This window comes from Oncorhynchus masou, chromosome 31, assembly GCF_036934945.1.
Source record: "Oncorhynchus masou masou isolate Uvic2021 chromosome 31, UVic_Omas_1.1, whole genome shotgun sequence".
NCBI classification, from domain to species: Eukaryota; Metazoa; Chordata; class Actinopteri; order Salmoniformes; family Salmonidae; genus Oncorhynchus; species Oncorhynchus masou.
Genome location: NC_088242.1, coordinates 89,324,779 through 89,345,446, shown reverse-complemented (window position 1 = coordinate 89,345,446; position 20,668 = coordinate 89,324,779). Strand labels below are relative to the sequence as shown.

The window sequence follows — 20,668 nt, the reverse complement described above, 5'->3', positions numbered from 1 at the left end:
ATTTCAATAGCTCCTTGGTCATGTGACCTACTGACTTCAAACAAGATTCAGAATGTCCACTGACCACCCTTCTATATTGCACACCCTTTAGTTTGTCCATGGACACCTCCATCAAGGCGGGGGGAACTCCGAGTCCAAGCAGGGGTCAGTAGGTCACATGACCAAGTAGCTATTGAAATTAGATACATTAAAAAACATAGAAAATTCATGTAAAATTGCATGAGATGAAAATGGACAAACAAAAGGGGGTGCAATGTGTAGGCCCGCTGAGTGTACATTCTGAACCTTGTTTGAAGTCAGTAGGTCACAACCAAAAAGCTATGTTTGTGTCTATGCCATCGGGTTAGCTAGAACCAGTTTTGAATGTTGTAAGAGTAATGGTTAAAGAGCGATTGAAATTTGAACATTTGAATTGTCACTATGTTGACGGTCCCTAGCTGCTGTTGGTGGACGCAAGGAAAACTACAGGCGAATGAATATCCAACCTGAATCTGTCTTTACCTCGGCAACCCCTGCAAAATGCACAAAGCAAGATAAAGGCTTCTGATAATTTAGCCTACTATTTTTCTATGTAGATCTATGTTTATTTCATATAGACTATTTAGCTATAAGAATAGACTACATCATTGTAGAGCCAGCTAAATAATAATGATAACCATAATTGGCAAGGTAGATTACCAGGTGTAAGCTATGCTGTTTCAATTGAGGTTTTTCATGCAAACCTCTCGTGTGAATATTGAATATCTGGCCCAAGAGACACTTGTTAGAGATAATTGACTGACAGTGTTCTGGGTGTTGTCAAATGCATTAACTTAAGAGTTTGATCCAAATGACAGAGAATTCATTAATTATCTTTGTTGCACAATATAATATTATCAGAAATACATTCAGAAGACCAATGCTATTAATTGTACATGTCGCATTAATTTATTCAAATTCATGAATGATTTTAGCACGCACTGTTTAGTTATTCTCCGTCATAAAAGGTTAAGATATTAGTCAAAACAAACACGGCCTAATAGTATTTAAGTCAACATCTTCACGGATATGATTTTAAATACGCCCCATTGCTCTATAATTAATTTTGGACTAAGCCTTGGAGCATTTTACAAGGCACATGGGATGTTTTCCTTTCAAATTTCCCGCTTAGCCTATATTTCAGTGCATATCCATTCTCAATAGGCCTATAAGACAACAACAAAAATGTCCTCCCATTTGCCCTCGATAGAACGTCAAATAATAATGAATAATTGTATAAATAATGGTTAAGGGGGCGCAACTGCGCGCCCTTATCTCTCGTCACCACATTGCACCGGTGTTCAGCTCGTTCCCCACACTAAGCGCCACACTGGACATGATGTGGAATTATATAAAACCTCACTTCCAGTTTCCACACAGTACGTCAGTGAATCTAAAAGCTCAGACATGGACGACCCTCGACAAAATGGCTCCACACATACTCTATCAACAACACTCCGGCTATGGCAAGTACAGCACACCCAAATAGGCATTATCAAGTCATATTTGTTGTTGGTGTAGATTTGTGGATATGTTATCTGTAATGGAAATATAGAAAATTGTTTATCATTGTTCGTTCCTATTTCTGATTGAAAATGCAGGCCAATTTGTTTCTCGGTCAAGGGAAATACAGCAGTTTAACCTATCGATTTGGCGTTTATCTACCAATATAATAGGCTTCGATATTTTCCTTTTTTATTCGTTTAGCAACATATCCTCAGTCAATTTCCACTATCCACATACTTTGGGAAGGCTATAGGCTAAGAATAATTTGAGGATGATAATTTCATTCTGATATAGGTTACGGAGCAATAGCCTAATATATTCGTTATGTAGGCCCAGTCTAAATATGTTATTAATCTCTACATCTTTATAGGCTATTGTGAAACAGAAAATGACCACTCTGTTTCTGTAAAAATGTGTGAAGCCAAGGTCTATCTACACAGTTTGGCTATGGAATTAAAAGGTTTTCGCCTCACATTTTGAGCACTCTAAAACCTGATTCAATTCGGTTCAAACGTTCAAAACCATACGTTAATAATGAATGATAGCCTAAAATAAACGACGCAAAAACGTACTCTATACCCTGTTATTTTCATTACCTTTTAAGCGCACGAGCCATAACCAAACTATATTGGTTGTGAAAAACACTACTTATTCCTTTAGCAGCATGGGAAGAAATAACATTTTGCAGCATGGAAGAAATACATTTAATTTGAAACTAAGTTATGCTCAAGCAAAAAAGTAAGAATATATCAAATAAAATACATTCAAAAGAAAAAGACAATGAACGAAGAATTATGAGCTCAATTGAAAAATATGTGCTCAAGAGTGACAGCGGTTATCATTGCAACTTAATGAATATGAGTGTGGTATAGGCTGCTATATTATAACGATAATGATCCAGCGAAAGACAAAGGCTAATTATATTGATGTTTAATTTAGGGGATCCATGTATGTGAAATGTTGTCTTATTTTATTTTGTCTAAGTCTATTGTCTGTAATAGACATTAAAAGGAAGCGTTATTTCTGCGTGGACATTTAAAAACATATAATGTTTCATTTTATTTAGACAATTGTCTAAACATCCCAAATAAAATAAAAACATTTTTTTTAAATGTCCACGCAGAGATATTGCTTCGGTTTAACGGCGCGACGATTGTTGGGCAAATGCAACAATGTGGAAGAGTGATTAGGACCCCTCCCTGTTAAAACCTGTGCGTTATCAGAATTGTTATCCACCCTGCCAGTTAATAGCAGCTTATAAGGTCAGGGTCACATGAACGTGGAGTACCAGTTAGAACAAAGCCAGCTATGTTACATTCTTTATTTATCTTTTATGTACAGGCCAAATATAACAACAATTGTTTTAAAAACAATACTATTCTCTAAAGTAGTAGCCATGTCATGTGATATGATAATTCCGATCTGATGAACTACAAGAGTGCATCCAAAATGGTTACTTGGTTTATAGCCTGTAATTAACAAGGGCAGCAGTAATGCAACAGTGTGCTCAAACAGTTAAACACGTTGATAGTATAGGCCTATGCACCCACCTCTAGACCAAGAGCAAATTAATGGATGCAGCTATCTGCCTGCTGTATTGGTTGATGAGGTGGCGTGCGCGGGATTGACAGTACTGGACCCGCAGTGTCGCGAGCGCCGGAGTCTGCATTTTTGTATAATCATTAGAAAAATGAGTTTATTCATTAGAAAAATTGTATATTCATAACAGTAAAGCATAAGCATAAAAGCTATCTTGTTTTTGCAGGTGACATCGAGGATTAATATCGCCAGATGAGTGGGGTCTTTTCGATGCTCAACTCAGTCAATCTCGGATAAGCCTACCATTAAGCCTTTGCGTTTTTACTAGGCTATTTCATGCATTTTTACGCACGGTCGAATCTATCGAATAGTCGTTGAAATGATGGAAAAACGGAAACCAGAATTTAGGCATCTCAGTCCTATTGTCAATGTGTGCAAGTCCCCACAGCACGACAGCCTGACTACTTCCATAACAGGTCGTGTCAGTGGGGAGGGGGGCGAAGCTGTTAGCGAGACACAGGAAAACACGACTGTGGCGTCGGGGGACTCAGCTGAGAGGAAGCGCGTCCCCAGGGAGCACTGCAACGGGACTATCTTCATTAATGGCGTTTCCAAGGAAACGGCGTACCACAGCGAGCTAAAAAAGTTAGTACCGGTTATCGAATTGGCCAGGGGAGGAGGACCGGTGGATATAAAAGCTAGGGAGCAGACGGCAGACATTAACCACAAGGTACAGACTACGGAGCTGTGCAGACCGCAGATACCCCTGCCACTGGATTCCCGGGACCCGTTGTTGAGCGAAACTCGAATGGTGCAGTTGAGCCCGCTCGCCTTCCCTCTCCCTGCACGAGCGATGCTGTACAGTAACTTTGCTCAACCACTCGCCACCATGAACAGGTAAGGCATGCTAACCGTTTGGAAATGTTTTTATGTCCAAATTATGTGCGTGGTCTTGAGATGTTTATGCTGTGGGTCAGCGCAATTATTGTTGGATATGTATTGGATTTATGTAGCCTAGGTCTATCCCAAGTTTAGGCCTGAAATGTGCTTTCCGATTTAAATTGTTTTCATTATTATTACTGGATATTAAATAATAGTAATAATAATGATTTGTGTTATTATAAATGCTTTGCGTTTTTCATTTCTTACTTTGCAAATGGAAATGCGTAGGCCTATATTAACTGTCATAGTTATGTCCAACAAAATCACCAGTATAAAAGTCTATAGATATATTAATGTGTGTTCTAATTCCACTTCTAATTCGAATTACTTTCTCTAGTGGCTATGGTGGCGAGACAGAACAGTATGGCATGTACCCCAGCCATCGGATCAAAAGACGACCTGCGCCTTATGAGATTGAAATCAACGATGATAATGGTAAGAGTATTTTAGATTTGAATAATTATGTCTATCCACACTTTGCTCTGGATATTGCATCAAACTGTCAGGGTGCAAAGGGGTGAAGGGAGTTTCTGGACAATAGTCATTTTAAAGAGAAAAGCTGCAACAGGAATACAGAGAGACTGACAACTTGTAAAGTGCTGCATCAAGTCTAACTGTCATACCATTAAAGTGTGGTTTAACACAGAGAGCTGACATCTGGGTTGGTGGTCTTTAGACAGAAGGAAAGGGCATGTAGGGAATGGGGATGACAAACTCAGGTTCTGGAAGGCCACAGTGCAAGCTTTTGTTCCAGCCCAGCTCTAACACATCTGATTCAACTATACTGTACATACTACTGGTGTATGCAGACAGTGTATTATCAAACATATCAGAATATCTACAGTATTTAACACCCTCTCCCCCCCCCCTCTCAGGCTCACAGCCTAAAATTGTGCGGCGGATCTTCACCAACAGCCGTGAGCGTTGGCGCCAGCAGAACGTGAACGGCGCGTTCGCTGACCTCCGCCAGCTCATCCCTACCCACCCGCCCGATAAGAAGCTCTCCAAAAACGAGATCCTCCGACTGGCCATGAAGTACATCAACTTCCTGGCCAAGTTACTGGACGACCAGGAAGGTGTGGTCGGGGCGGCAGTGGTGTTGAGGGGGCCTGGGCTCCCGAGGGCCATGAGGAGAGCCTGGTCCGGGAGGAGCTCCTCCAGGGCATGCTGTCATCCAGCAACTCCAGCTGTGGGAGTCTTCTGGGAGGGGATGGGAGTCCCGACAGCTACACCGAGGACCAGGACTCGTCTGTCGAGTCTCGAACGCAAACCTCCAGGGTTCTCCATCCTCACTCTGAACTCCATATGGACGAACACAACCACAGATGACTCAGCATTTTCCCTATGTGGAGAAGAAAAGAGACAATGTGAGAAGCAGGAGGTTGGCGATTTGGAGCATTTTTCCACCTGGGTAGAGAGGGGTCAATAGGGTGTGTCGAATGGTGATGCATTTGTGTTGTGTACAGATTTGCTCTTTCTCTTCTTCCTGTTTCGCTCAATGTCTCTGTCTGTTATTGGCCAATCCAGAGGAGGGTGTGTTCTCTGGTGGAACATGTCCCAGCTGCTGTTGTAAGCAGGTGATGGATTTGGAAGTCATGAAAGTACAAACTAAGTTGAAAATGAAGAAAATATTTAAAAACAGTGTAGGTGTTTCTGGAAAAAGGCATGAAATTGCAAAATGAAACCTTTTCTTGTCTAAGGTGAAAGTTTGTTTAGGTACACTGCTTGACTCTAAACAAGAATGAGAACTATGTTCTTAAGTACTACAGACTACTAAATGTAAGTGACTTGTCTTCATTTTAGGGTCCGCTAAAGTTCATTTGAATTCCTTTAGAACCTAACATTTGGGCTTTATCAAATAATAATGTCCAGACCTGAAGTCCAGAAATGGTTTTCTTGAAGATCACCTCATTAGTTGTTGGATGGCACAGTTAATCCCCAGCACAAGTAGTTATTCAGTGAGATAACTGATAATAACCGATAATCGGTCAAGACAAAAAACAGTGTGAGATCTCAGTGTGGCTGTCAATGTTGGGAGAAGAACAAAATGTTTAAAAGTCTACTTGTTAATGTGATATTCACATAAACCACATGGTTGCAATATTTACCATACAAAATGTAATTGAGATTATAAGTACGACGCAAGTGCACACACACACACCATTCGAAGTCCACACACACCATTCGAAGTTCACACACACACACACCATTCTAAGTTCACACACACCATTCAAAGTTCACACACACACCATTCAAGTTAACTGAGAGCCAAAACAAAGGAGGAAATGATTCCTGTCCAATAACAGAACAATAAAACAACATTATAATATCTCTGTATCTAAAGATATTTAAAGACAGGTACAACAAGCATTCCATTCTAAGTGTACATAAAACGGACAATGGAACATTTTTCTAACTGCTTCTTTCCCTGTAACCACGGTACATTGAGTTTATCCTATTTTTACACATTCACTTCTTTCAGGTATCTTTTATTGATAACATTCATAAAGGAAGTGTTACCACTGTATTTAACATAATGTGCATGCTATTTCAGCAAACTATTGAGTAACCAGAATTGGTACCTTTTAATTCTATGATGTATTAAATATAAAGTTGATATTTTGTAGGATAAAACCTTTCCATCTATAAATACATGCAATGTTATATCTCAGAGAATTGTATGAAACCACAAAATAAAAAAAATGGAGAAAAAGAACTTGACAATCGTGTGCTGTTGTGCTAATCGGTTCCAATTCCTGTTATATTTGTCCATCATCTATTAGATATGTCTATTTTAATTGAAACATTTCAGAAAATAAATGATTAAAACCAACCAGGTGGACCCATAGAACTACGTATATAATCATAGTGAATGATGGGATATGTGGGTAGACCCATCACAGGAAGATGCTTCCCATGCTGTGAATTAGAGGCCTGTCTGCAATCTGCATGGGCAGTAGTTTGCAAACAAAGACATGGTGTAAACATTGTTCGGTGCATGAGTTTGATTGAATTCCAGTATATTTCAATGGCAGTAGTATAATTTATGCCTACTCCAAATTGGTTTTCAAATAGAGATACAGTACATGGATACAGTACATGGAAGGAATTGGTATGAGGAAGGAATTGTATTTATTTATTGTAATAATTTTTTGATGTTGACCCCAACCCCCAAAACTATCCATTAAAAATGCCAATTGAATTTCAACCCATTTTTAGGGCAGTTCCCATCGTGAAATTCCAATCCCTAAAGATGCCAAGGCCTATCATCATTGAATAATCCATCCACAGACAGACCCCACAATCAGGATAGATGCCTCTTCAGATGAGATGCAATGGGTCAAATGTAACCTTCGTGTTCCCACCATATGAATTGACCACTATTGTTATTATCCACTAATAGGATTGTGATAGAGTGGAGCTAGAAGCTATTTAAGGGGGCACTGGGTAGCAGTATGTCCTGATTACAGCTCTATGATGAGTGGAGCGATGGTGCAGATGACTGATAAGAATCACAGCCAATGAAAAAGCCATCAGAGACGGAGAGGTCAGGGTACTGGTCCCGTAGGGAATGAAGGGGTGTGTGTGAAATACTGACGCATCACCAGTTCCCATCGCGGTCTACGGGCATCATTTTAATTTCAGGAGAACATGGGAAAAGAGCCTAATGGTTAGAAGCAGAGATATACTGTCTCTTTATAAATGGCTCTGATTGTAAGTAAACTAGTATATCACACAAAATATGAGCATATGGGTCAATATTATATGTGGGTAAATATTATATGTGTATATTTAAGCAATAAGGCCAGAGGGAGTATGGTATATGGCCAATGGCTGTTGTTATGTACGACGCAACGAGGAGTGCGAGGAGACAGCCCTTAGCCGTGGTATAATAGACATATATCACGAACCCCCGTGGTGCGTTATTGCTATTATAAACTGGTTTACCAACGAAATTAGAGCAGTAAAAACAAATGTTTTGTCAAACCCATGGTATACAGTCTGATATACCACGGCTTTCAGCCAATCAGGGCTCGAACCATCCAGTTCATAAGTAGGAATATATTATGTATGTATATGTGGGTATATATTATGTATGTATATGTGGGTATATATTATGTATGTATATGTGGGTATATATTATGTGTATATATGTGGGTATATATTATGTGTATATATGTGGGTATATATTATGTGTGTATATGTGGGTATATATTATGTGTATATATGTGGGTATATATTATGTGTGTATATGTGGGTATATATTATGTGTGTATATGTGGGTATATATTATGGGTGTATATACAGTATTATGTGTGTATATGTGGGTATATATTATGTGTGTATATATAGGTGTATATTATGTGTGTATATGTAGGTATATATTATGTGTGTATATGTGTGTATATATTGTGTGTATATGTGGGTCTATATTATCTGTGTATATGTGGGTATATATTATGTGTGTATATGTGGGTGTATATTATGTATGTATATGTGTGTAAATATTATGTGTGTAGGGGCTGCAGGGTAGCCTAGTGGTTAGAGCGTTGGACTAGTAGTTGGAAGGTTGCGAGTTCAAACCCCTCGGCTGACAAGGTACAAATCTGTCGTTCTGCCCCTGAACAGGCAGTTAACCCACTGTTCCCAGGCCGTCATTGAAAATAAGATTTTGTTCTTAACTGACTTGCCTGGTTAAATAAAGGAAAAAAAAATATGTGGGTATATTTTATGTGTGTATATGTGAGTACATATTATGTACATATTATGTGTATATATGTGGGTATATATTATGGGTGTATATGTGGGTATATATTATTCGTTAAGAAGGACTACATTGATCTCATACTGCACATAAAGGACCCAGATTAAGACTAGTCCACAATTCAAATGCACTTTCAATAGAGATTTTCCATTGGGATTCATTTTTAGTCCAGGACTAGGTTTAATTTGTATGTCCAGGGAACTGGCCCTTAAGGATGTAATGACACAAATACACAATGAGTGAGGTGCTACATCACCCCAGTATTTACACAGCAACTGTGAACTTGTCTCACCCCCACTATAATGACACAGGCAAACACAGAGATTAAACAAACACAGGTTTATATTTCAGAGGCCTTCACAGAAAAGATGTGGATTATGTTCTGTAGCGACAGTGTATTCAGAAAGTATTCCAACTCCTTGACTTTTTCCACATTACAGCCTTATTCTAAAATTGATTCAAATGTTTTTTCCCTCATCAATCTACACACAATACTTCATAATGACAAAGCAAAAACAGGGTTTTAGAAATGTTTGCAAGTGGATTAAAAAAAATGAAATATTACATTTACGTAAGAATTCAGACCCTTTACTCAGTACTTTGTTGAAGCTCCTTTGGCAGTGATTACAGCTTCGAATCTTCTTGGATATGACGCTACAAGTATGGAACACCTGTATTTAGGGAGTTTCTCCCATTCTTCTCTGCAGATCTTCTCAGGCTCTTTCAGTTGTATGGGGAGCGTCACTGCACAGCTATTTTCAGGTCTCTCTAGAGATGTTTGATCGAGTTCAAGTCCGGGCTCTGGCTAGGACATTCAGAGACTTGTCCCGAAGCCACTCATGCGTTGTCTTGGCTGTGTGCCATTGTCATTGTCCTGCTGGAAGGTGAAACTTCACGCCTGTCTGAAGTCCTGAGCTCTCTGGAGCAGGTTTTCATCAAGGACCTCTCTGTACTTTGCTCCGTTCATCTTTCGCTCGATTATGACTAGTCTCCCAGGCCCTGTTGCTGAAAAACATCCACACATATGCCACCACCATGAGCCCTTTAGGTGCCTTTTGGCAAACTCCAGGCGAGCTGTCATTTGCCTTTTGCTGAGGAGTGGCTTCCGTCTGGCCACTCTACCATAAATATAAAGGCCTGATTGGTGGAGTGCTGCAGAGATGGTTGTCCTTCTGGAAGGTTCTCCCATCTCCACAGAGGAACTCTGGAGCTCTGTCAGAGTGACCATCGGGTTCTTGGTCACCTCCCTGACCAAAGGCCCTTCTCTCCCGATTGCTCAGTTTGGCCGGGCGGCCAGCTCTAGGAAGAGTCTTGGTGGTTCCAAACTTCTTCCATTTAAGAATGATGGAGGCCACTGTTCTTGGGGACCTTCAATGCTGCAGACATTTTGTGGTATTCTTCCCCAGATCTGTGCCTCGAAATAATCCTGTCTCGGAGCTCTACGGACAATTCCTTTGACCTCACGGCTTAGTTTTTGCTCTGACGTGCACTGTCAACTGTGGGACCTTAGTCTCACAGCAAAGTGCATGTATTACTTTGTAATAAATTTGCTAACATTTCTTAAAAATCCTTTTTGCTTTGTCATTATGGGGTATTGTGTATAGATTGATGAGCATTTTTATTTTATTTGATCCATTTTAGAATAAGGCTGTGAATGTAACAAAATGTGGAAAAAGTCAAAGGGTGTGAATACTTTCCAAATGCACAGTATGTATAGAAATTACTTTAGGCTGGTGTGCAATGGAAATTTAAAGGCACTGTACACACACGCACGGACACACGTGCACGCACGCACACCGAATGTCATATCTTTATACTTGCAACAGCGATCCAACAATATTAATTACAGGTCTGTGCCACACTTATCTACCAATTATGTATTGCTTTCAGGGTAACACTCAGAATAAGGCCTTCCAGATATTAACAAAACATCAGCCCCGTCCATAAAGACCACTCTGGTGTATATCCACCTATAGATTAAATATGTTCATTTCACATTCATGGCATTATGTCCACTCAAGCGTATTGAGTATGAGAGCGAATTGAATTGAAATAATGGATTAAATCGAGACACTTTAACTCAGCAAAATCACAGCGGATTCTTGCCTCTTTTTAACTCTTAGAACCCTTCTCCCATAAGAAGACAGTTAGAGAGCAGTCAGAGCAGCCAGGGGCCAATCTGGGTATGTGTTCCAAATGGCCCCCTATTCCCTACATAGTCCATACTTTTGACCAGAGCCCTATGGGCCCGTGTCAATTGTAGTGCACTGAATAGGTTGCCATTTGGGCTTTTCAAACAAAAACCAGTGTTACAGACAGATAACAAAATAAAACCTCTTTATGGCTGGAGATAACTAGATAGACAGGGGGAGAAATCAATTAAAGGCCCCCTCCCTCCTCCCATCCCTCCCTGCCTCTGTGTGTGGTTGATGGGATGGATGGGATGGGCCATATGGGAGTTGTGTTCTCTCCAGAGAACAGAACTGAGGGCTGGTTCTCAGCAGGTAACGGGACAGTGGGGAGAGACGCTACTACTGGCTCTCAGGGTCGCTATCTGACATCATTGCCAACCTACTCCCCTGAGGTGTGTGTGAGGGAGAGAGAGAAAGAGAGAGGTGGGGTGAGGGGTGGTGTTAATGAGAGGGCGGGGTTGGCTGAAAGGGACCTACTAATTTGGCTGGAGTCTAGAGGGGGTGTGTCCCCTAACCTTCCAGCACATCCCCCTTTCTGCTCTACTAATCCAGCCTTTTACATTTCCCCGTCATGCCTGAAATAACAACATGTACCCATGTGAAGCCCACTGCACCAACTATACCCATGCAGGCTACAGTAACTACTGAAAGTACAAAAGTATGGCTCTGCTAAACGTCAACTTTGACTGCAAAGTCAGCTCCCTTGTTGCATTATGTCAGTCATTCTGGCGCATTGTCAAGTTCACCTTTTCAATGAGATATAGTAAACTATAGTTTTCTGATAACAAATCATCCTAGTATACAACTCTAAATCATGTTAGAATTATAAATTAAGCAGGAGAGGGCTGTTTAACTCAGGCTAATATGGTTTACTATTTAAAAAAATGATTTTGTAAAGTGGTAACTCCTTAGTGGGCAAAAACTGAGTTCCACGGTTCTTTTAAACTAGAACCTCCAGTGACATATTAGAAGTGTGGTCATGAGACACTAACCAAGCCAAAGTCCTTCTTCAGAGATTAATATTTATTCTCTAGGTTTTTGTGTGTTTCCACTGAGCTGCTATTGGAGTGTGTTTATATAGTCTACTTCCTGGTCACTATAGTGGAAAATCCCCTGTTCCAAGTGTTATGTATTGAAGTGGACCTAATAAGTAAAATGTTCTCTAATTATGTGTACTTTTGTAGGACAGAGAGATTCACTTGCACATCTGAAATAATACAAATATTTGCATATTTTCTGTTAATAGATGGATGGCCTACAAATGTCAATCTCTGAACGAAATCAGCAAATAAAACATAGGTTATAGCGATTATTGCCGAATCATCACCAGTTGTTTGTCTAAGCAGGCATGGGTTAATCATTAACCCGAATACTGTGCCAGAATGTGTGTTCTTTACATGCCAAAAAACACAACTGAGCTACGTAGAACAAACCTATTCCGAAGAGTTGCTCACGAGGCCATTTTGTGATCTAAAAACAACATTTTGTGGATTTTCAGAGTCAACAATGGGGAGAGATCCTACTGTGGTTATATGGCTGATGCTGACTTTGGGAGTAGTCACAGCTCAAATAGGTAAGAACTGAAACTAATGGTTACATTTGAAGTTTATAGTAGCCTACAAAAATAAATAGCTGCCTTATGTGACTGCATGCTGTTTCAACTCACTGTTGATAAGAGTGGGGAGCATAAAATATAATATATATACACTACCGGTCCAAAGTTTTAGAACACCTACTCATTCAAGAGTTTTTCTTTACTTTTACTACTTTCTACATTGTAGGATAATAGTGAAAATATCAAAACTATGAAATAACATATGGAGTCATGTAGTAACCAGTGTTAAACAAATCAAAATATATTTTTTCTTTGAGATTCTTCAAAGTAGCCACCCTTTGCCTTGATGACAGCTTTGCACACATTCTCTCAACCAGCTTCATGAGGTAGTCACCTGAAATGCATTTCAATTAATTGGTGTGCCTCGTTAAAAGTGCATTTGTGTTGTGACAAGGTAGAGTGATATACAGAAGATATCTCTATCCGGTAAAAGACCAAGTCCATATTATGGTAAGAACAGCTAAAATAAGCAAATAGAAATGACAGCCTATCATTTTAAGACATGAAGGTCAGTCAATCTGGAACATTTCAAGAACTTTGAAAGTTTCTTCAAGTGCAGTCGCAAAAACCATCAAGCTCTATGATGGAACTGTCTCTCATGAGGACCGTCACAGGAAAGGAAGGACCCAGAGTTACCTCTACTGCAGAGGATAAGTTCATTAGAGTTACTATCCTCAGAAATTGCAGCCAAAATAAATGCTTCACAGAGTTCAAGTAACAGACCAGTGGTGGAAAAAGTACCCAATTGTCATACTTGAGTAAAAGTATAGATACCTTAATAGAAAGTTACTCAAGTAAAAGAGAAATACTACTTGAGTAAAAGACTAAAATATTTGGTTTTAAATATACTTAAGTATATTAGGGGCGGCAGGGTGGCCTAGTGGTTAGAGGGTTGGACTAGTAACCGGAAGGTTGCAAGTTCAAACCCCCGAGCTGACAAGGTACAAATCCGTCGCTCTGCCCTTGAACAGGCAATTAACCCACTATTCCTAGGCCGTCATTGAAAATAAGAATTTGTTCTTAACTGACTTGCCTGGTTAAATAAAGATAAAATTTAAAAAAAAGTATAAGTCAGGAAAAATGTAAGGAGTAAAAAGTGCAATCTTTTCTTTAGGAATGTAGTGAAGTAAAAGTCAAAGTTGTAAAAATATAGTAAAGTAGTTAAGTTAAGTAAAGTACAGATACCCCCAAAAACAAATTAAGTAAAAGTATTTTTACTTAAGTTCTTTACACCACTGTAACAGACACATCTCAACATCAACTGTTCAGAGAAGACTGCTGTGAATCAGGCCTTCATGGTTGAATTTCTGCAAAGAAACCACTACTAAAGGACACCAATAATAATAAGAGATTTACTTGGGCCAAGAAACACGAGTAATGGACATTAGACCGATGGAAATCTGTCCTTTGGTCTATCGAGTCCAAATTTGATATTTTTGGTTCCAACCGCCGCGTCTTTGTCAGACGCAGTGTAGGTGAACGGATGATCTCCGCATGTGTGGTTCCCACCGTGAAGCATGAAGGAGGGGGTGTGATGGTGTGGGGGTGTTTTGCTGGTGACACGCTCTGTGATTTATTTAGAATTCAAGGCACACTTAACCAACATGGCTACCACATCATTCTGCAGCAATACGCTATCCCATCTGGTTTGCGCTTGGGACTATCATTTGTTTTCAAAAGGACAATGACCCAACACACCTCCAGGCTGTGTAAGGGCTATTTGACCAAGAAGGAGAGTGATGGAGTGCTGCATCAGATGACCTGGTCTCCACAATCACCCGACCTCAACTCAATTGAGATGGTTTGGGATGAGTTGGACCGCAGAGTGAAGGAAAATCACCCAACAAGTGCTCAGCATATGCGAGAACTCTTTCAAGACTGTTGGAAAAACATTCCAGGTGAAGCTGGTTGAGAGAATGCCAAGAGTGTGAAAAGCTGTCATCAAAGTGGCTACTTTGAAGAATCTCAAATATTAAATAAATGTTGATTTTAACTACATTATTTCATAGTTTTAATGTCTTCACTACTATTCTACAATGTAGAAAATAGTAAAAATAAAATAAAGAAAAACCCTTGAATGAGAAGGTGTGTCCAAACTTTTGACCGGTACTGTATGTATGTATGTATGTATGTATGTATGTATGTATGTATGTATGTATGTATGTATGTATGTATGTATGTATGTATGTATATATACATATACATATACATATATACATATATATATATATATATATATATATACATATACATATATATACATATATACATATATATATATATACATATACATATACATATATATATACATATATACATATACATATACATATATATATACATATACACATATATATATGTATACATATATATATATATACGTATACATATATATATACATATACATATATACATATACACATATATATATATATATATATATGTATACATATATATATGTGTATATGTATATATATATACATATACATATACCAGTGGTTGAATTTTCCATAATGAACCATCTATTCATTCATTTAAATATTTTTTTAAACAAATGTTTGGCCCTTTACTTACTATTTACATGTTCCCTCCGTCAGCATAATGCATGCGTGGGTTCATGGAGTTGTTTTCTCCGCTCATACAGGAGTAATAAAGGCCTAGTTCACTAATTTTGTGGGGGGAAATGTTTGTATTTTTTATTTATTTATATTTATCAGGGGTTGCTGCAGCATCGTTAGCACCCCTACTTCCTGCAGCTATGCGTATAGTTTTGAGAAATGAATGACACATTGCCTGGGGTTTCTTGATTCCCATCAGTTAAGATTCTTCAGCCAGAGGAGAAATTAATATTGTCACTCAAGAGTTTATCTTGACTGCCATGTTAATAATCCCATCAACTGGGACGATAACTCAAGAGAATAAAAATCACATTACAGAACATTGGAATGACAAGTGACAGACATACAGTCTAAATTAAACATTTAAAGGTGCAACCTGTAACTTACATGACCGGGAGACCCATGAGGTGAAGCACAATTGGCCCAGCGTCGTCTGGTTTAAGGGAGGGGTTTGGCTGGCCGGGATTTCCTTGTCACATCGCACACTAGTGACTCCTTGTGGCGGGCCGGGCACCTGCAAGCTGAATCCGGTCGCCAGCTGGATGGTGTTTCCTCTGACACATTGGTGCTGCTAGCTTCCGGGTTAAGCGAGCATTGTGTCAAGAAGCAGTGCGGCTTGGCAGGGTCATGTTTCGGAGGACACATGGCTCTCGACCTCCGCTTCTCCCGAGTCCGTAGGGGAGTTGCAGCGATGGGACAAGACTATAACTACCAATTGGATATCATGAAAAATATATTTTAAACAAGTGCTCTATGCAACAATTTCACCTGTAACAACATGAGGAATTAAAATGATTGCTTAATTGAGCACTGTTAAAGCTGCAAAAAAAATTGGGTGACATGACCAAATTCACATAGAAATAGTAGTTATAGATCTGTCACCATCATTGAAAGCAAGTATAAGAAGCTGTAGATCTGTTCTATGCGCTCTATTTCTATGCTTCCCGTTCTTAAGTTTTGTTTTTGGCATTGTTTACTTTTAGCCTCAAACAGCTGAGAATATTAGATTTTTGTTAAGATGGTACAATGATTCTCTTGTTTTGTCACATAAACTGAAATTAGACAAACTATTAGAATTTTAGCAACCAGGAAACAACGGAGAGATTTCTGCATATTGCACCTACACACCGGTATCCATGATGACTTCCCCCCTATGTCCTGACTCTTTAAGATAAGGTGGAGCGGGCACTGCCACAGTGGCTGACAGGCATCATAGCTGTGGCCGTGTTTCTCTTCCTCATCTTCGTGGCGTTTCTGGTCAACAAGGCCTGGTGTCAGGACTCGAGGTGAGCCAAGACACCATGTCACCTGACCATCTCCACAGTCCCCGCAGCTACTGTAGTAGCTGTCTGCACCCAACGGCATGAGATTGACAAAACGTTATAATTGCTTCTGAATCTGAATGTAAGGGAGCGTTACTGTCTGTTTACCATCTGTTATTGATTACATGAAGGCCTGACACCAAAGAATGTGAGTGTGGGAAGACCCCTGGGTATGCCAACACCAATGGAGACCACTATGATACCAGCCTGGACATGTTCAGGTAAGACGCCACTTAATCGCTCTTGTTTTGTGGTCTACTTTTTTTTTTTTTACCCATTTTTCTCCCCAATTTCATGGTATCCAATTGTTTTAGTAGCTACTATCTTGTCTCATCGCTACAACTCCCGTACTAGTGACCCACAGAGAAATAATGTTGGTGTGAGTGCAATTACAATACGGCCTGTGTTCTAATAAGTGTGTGTGTGTGTGTGTGTGTGTGTGTGTGTGTGTGTGTGTGTGTGTGTGTGTGACCCACAGCAGCAGAGATCACGAGGGTGCATATGAGAACATGGACCTCGAAGGTATTGAAGACAAAGTCACTGTCATGTGACCAATGAGATCCAATAGAAGCCACCAATCTGTGGTTTGTCGTGGACGCGCACACACACACACACACACACACACACACACACACACACACACACACACACACACACACACACACACACACACACACACACACACACACACACACACACACACACACACACACACACACACACGTAGTTTCAGAGACATGCAAAAGCAATTTACCATGAGCACTCCAAGCAAGTCGCAAAAAGTTTCAAGATCAGTAGATATCCATTAAAGTGAATCTTAGAGTGTAGAATCTTGTCCAACAACTTTCTGACTTGTTTAAAAAGCTACAGTACATATGGGCCTAATGTGTGATAGAACTCATTCTTGCATAAAACCCATTCCTGCAGTCAAATGACCAAATCGCCATCTCGTGACCTCATGGGTGGAATGTTATTCATATTTTTCATAATATCATAAAACATTTTTTTATTTTTTTACAGAAGAAAATCTGATGTTTCTACTTCAGATAATTTTGTTATACTGCATTTCAGTCTTCTGTGATGTAAATAAAGTGTAATATTGGGATGCAAACTCAACATGTAATACATTACAACTCTAGATCTGGTATGATACAGGCGTCTTCTTTTTTATAAGCTTATAACCATGTGTGTGAGGTTCATACTTTTGTTTCAAAGTAGATTTGTTTAAGACTCCCAAGAAACACTCTGCATGACCCTGATTTAGCCCACTGCTATATTAATAATATACAGACATCAAACATAAAAGGAACAATCCTCATAACAATGGAAGCAAATTGAGATATTCCTTAACAGTGTATCAATGAGACATGGTAGAATGACCTCTTATTAAAATACATTTATTTTAAGGACTGAACAGCCACACTTGAAAATCAGAGGGAGGACATGGTGGAAATGGTTGTGGTTCCCTTGTATTTAATAAAACAACCATCGTCAAACAATTAATCAGAATTCATAAAGAGCATCAATGTAGGAACACATTCAGTACACACATTTAAAGATACGACTTGCAATTGTGATCATAGACAATATATTTTTCACACAAGTTCTTCTATAGACATACAGTGCATTCAGAATGTATTCAGACCCCTTGACTTTATCCACATTTTGTTACGTTACAGCCTTATTCTATAATGGATTAAATACAAAAATGTTTTTTTTTGTGTGTGTGTAGATTGACGAGGGATTTTTTTTTTAAAATACATTTTAGAATAAGGCTGTAACGTAAGAAAATGTGGATAAAGTCAAGGGGTCTGAATACTTTCTGATTGCAGTGTATATACTCTTTATGCACGTTTTTACAGCATAACTTGTCACATGTGGACATATGAAAGGTGGATTGTTTCTTTGGATTTGAAAATGCGACCCAACGATCAATGAGGTGAATTAAGATGTTTTCTGTGATGCGAAGGTCGAGAGGTCAGTTCATCGGTGGCATCATAAGACGGAAATATTGGGAGTTACAGGATCATCATCAGTACAACTTCTGATGAACACACACACGTATGTATACACACACACACACAGCCTATGGCTGATTGACACGCTTAGGACAAGACCAGATAAAAGCTCAAATTCAACAGTAGATGGAGAGATCACAGGAGGAGATAGGGGGAGAGAGAGCAGTGAGTGGCCGGATGTGTGCATTTAAAGGGATTGAGCACTAAGACTTGACAGCGCTAGGCTCTCCAGAACTAAGACTGACATATGAGAAATAGCCACTGTCTACTCTAGCACATCAGAGACTTATGGCACAGCAGTAGTTCCCTTAAGAGGCGCCACATGGCACTAATAGTACACTTCCTCTAAATTCTAGGACCTCTTCTGAGTATTCAAGGCGCACATTTAAGACACAGCCTACAATTAGATATTGCCACCAGATTGCACTTCAACTTTTTTTTTTTACTTAAAAAAAAAGAAGTCAGTTAAGAACAGTCTTATTGGGTTAACTGCCTTGTTCAGGGGCAGAATGACAGATTTGTACCTTGTCAGCTCGGGGATTTGATCTTGCAACCTTTCAGTTACTAGTCCAACCACTAGGCTACCTGCCACCCTTTAACTGAGACGGGCATGGTTTGAGAGTTAATATGCAGGGTTAATATACAGTGTCGACCAGGGTCGTATTCATTAGGGCACGGCGTAGCAAAATGTTTTTTTTATTCAGTTCAGGTAGTCCCTCCTTGTTTCAGACCATTTTTCCTAGTTTGGTGCCTAAGGAACATGACCCCTGGGCAGTCTCAAAGTGTTTTGGAGGAACATGTGGTCACTTCCTGTGAGTGTGGAGGGCTTTATGGGAGACAGACGAAGGGCTCAGATAGAAACAGGATATCCTGTCATTGTTGGATGTGGCAAGCTTCTCACCACTGGACAGGACAGTGTGAAGCCACAGACACACATGGGTCGTATTCATTAATGCACACCGTAGCAAAATGTTCGTCTTCTCAAAAACGAAAACAAGCGTATCTTACTGGACAAGTTCAGTTTGTCCCTTCCTGTTTCAGACCATTTTCTTCCATTTGGTGCCTAATGAATAGAGCCCTGCTATATGATGATTAACATGTCTCATAGCAAGAAAATAATGGATCATTGTTGTTTCTCATAGTTCCCAAAAATGATGTAAAAAATAATCAATTGTTTTACTGTGAAAAGCTAAAGAATAAGCTTGCAGTAACATACAGGTAGTACCATCCACATAATATAAAGGCAGGTCAAACTACAAGTATTAGCACCTGGTTGAAACGTTTACAGTCCACTAACCAATTAAAATTATAGTCGGTGGAGGATTGGATAGGAAGTGAATGATCCCACTCAAAGCAGAAATAGCATAATAGCATATCACAATATCATAGCATCATATCACAATATGATAGCATAATAGCATATCATAGCATCATATCACAATATCAAAGCATCATATCACAATAGCATAATATCATAGCATATCACAATATCATATCAAAATATCATACTATCCCATCCTCCTTCTACCAGTAAGGTTCCAGACCTGTTTGTGCTGTCTGGTTTGGCGTGACAATGACCATGGGAGTAGAACCAGAATCTGGGACCAGGCTAGTTAAGACATGTATTTGACACCATTTCATAGGACCTATAGACTTACAGGGCTATTCCATGACCACCAACAAAGGAGGTAAAGGCTTGGCTGCCCTCCGAACGAACCCCCACTACTGTAAATCAAACCCAGCAACAGACTCCCAATGCCTGATGGAGGTCCTGAGATTCAGCTACATTACATTGTACTGCTAAAGCAAATACACACATATAGTACACATTGTTCATGGTCTCGAATTTGAAGTGGGTTCAGATTATTTGGCAACACTTTGTGTACTAATAATCTGTCTCAGAACTTTAAAGAAAAGCCTCCCGGGTGGCACAGTGGTCTAAGGCACTGCCACACAGTGCTAGCTGTGCCACTAGAGATTCTGGGTTCGAGTCCAGGCTCGGTCGCTGCCGGCCGCGACCGTGAGACACATGGGGCGGCGCACAATTGGCCCAGCGTCGTCCGGGTTAGGGGAGGGTTTGGCCGGCAGGGATGTCCTTGTCCCATCGTGACCTAGCGACTACTCCTGTGGCGG

At 39.7% G+C, this 20,668-nt stretch overlaps 1 protein-coding gene and 1 pseudogene across 2 annotated transcripts; both read left to right on the top strand.

The window, feature by feature from the left end:
* The first annotated feature begins 1,295 nt into the window (after positions 1–1,295).
* On the top strand, positions 1,296–5,421 carry LOC135524715 (T-cell acute lymphocytic leukemia protein 1 homolog; annotated as a pseudogene).
* Positions 5,422–12,390: 6,969 nt separating this feature from the next.
* LOC135525330 (PDZK1-interacting protein 1-like) lies at positions 12,391–17,656 on the top strand. 2 transcript variants are annotated; one of them, XM_064953034.1, is made up of 4 exons: positions 12,391–12,535; positions 16,367–16,481; positions 16,649–16,738; positions 16,999–17,656. In XM_064953034.1, exons 1-4 carry the CDS (start codon positions 12,469–12,471, stop codon positions 17,066–17,068), a joined length of 342 nt encoding a protein of 113 aa, XP_064809106.1. In that variant the 5' UTR covers positions 12,391–12,468; the 3' UTR covers positions 17,069–17,656. The 2 variants fall into 2 exon arrangements, with proteins under 2 accessions (XP_064809106.1, XP_064809105.1); XM_064953033.1 differs by having other exon boundaries at positions 16,996–17,656.
* Positions 17,657–20,668: the final 3,012 nt, after the last annotated feature.

Bases quoted from the DNA above. Each gene is read 5' to 3' on its own strand.
- LOC135525330 (XM_064953033.1), top strand. From the start codon at position 12,469: ATGGGGAGAGATCCTACTGTGGTTATATGGCTGATGCTGACTTTGGGA. The intron at 16,482-16,648 runs GTGAGCCAAGAC...GATTACATGAAG, and splicing joins GCCTGGTGTCAGGACTCGAG to GCCTGACACCAAAGAATGTG. The intron at 16,739-16,995 runs GTAAGACGCCAC...TGTGACCCACAG, and splicing joins ACCAGCCTGGACATGTTCAG to CAGCAGAGATCACGAGGGTG.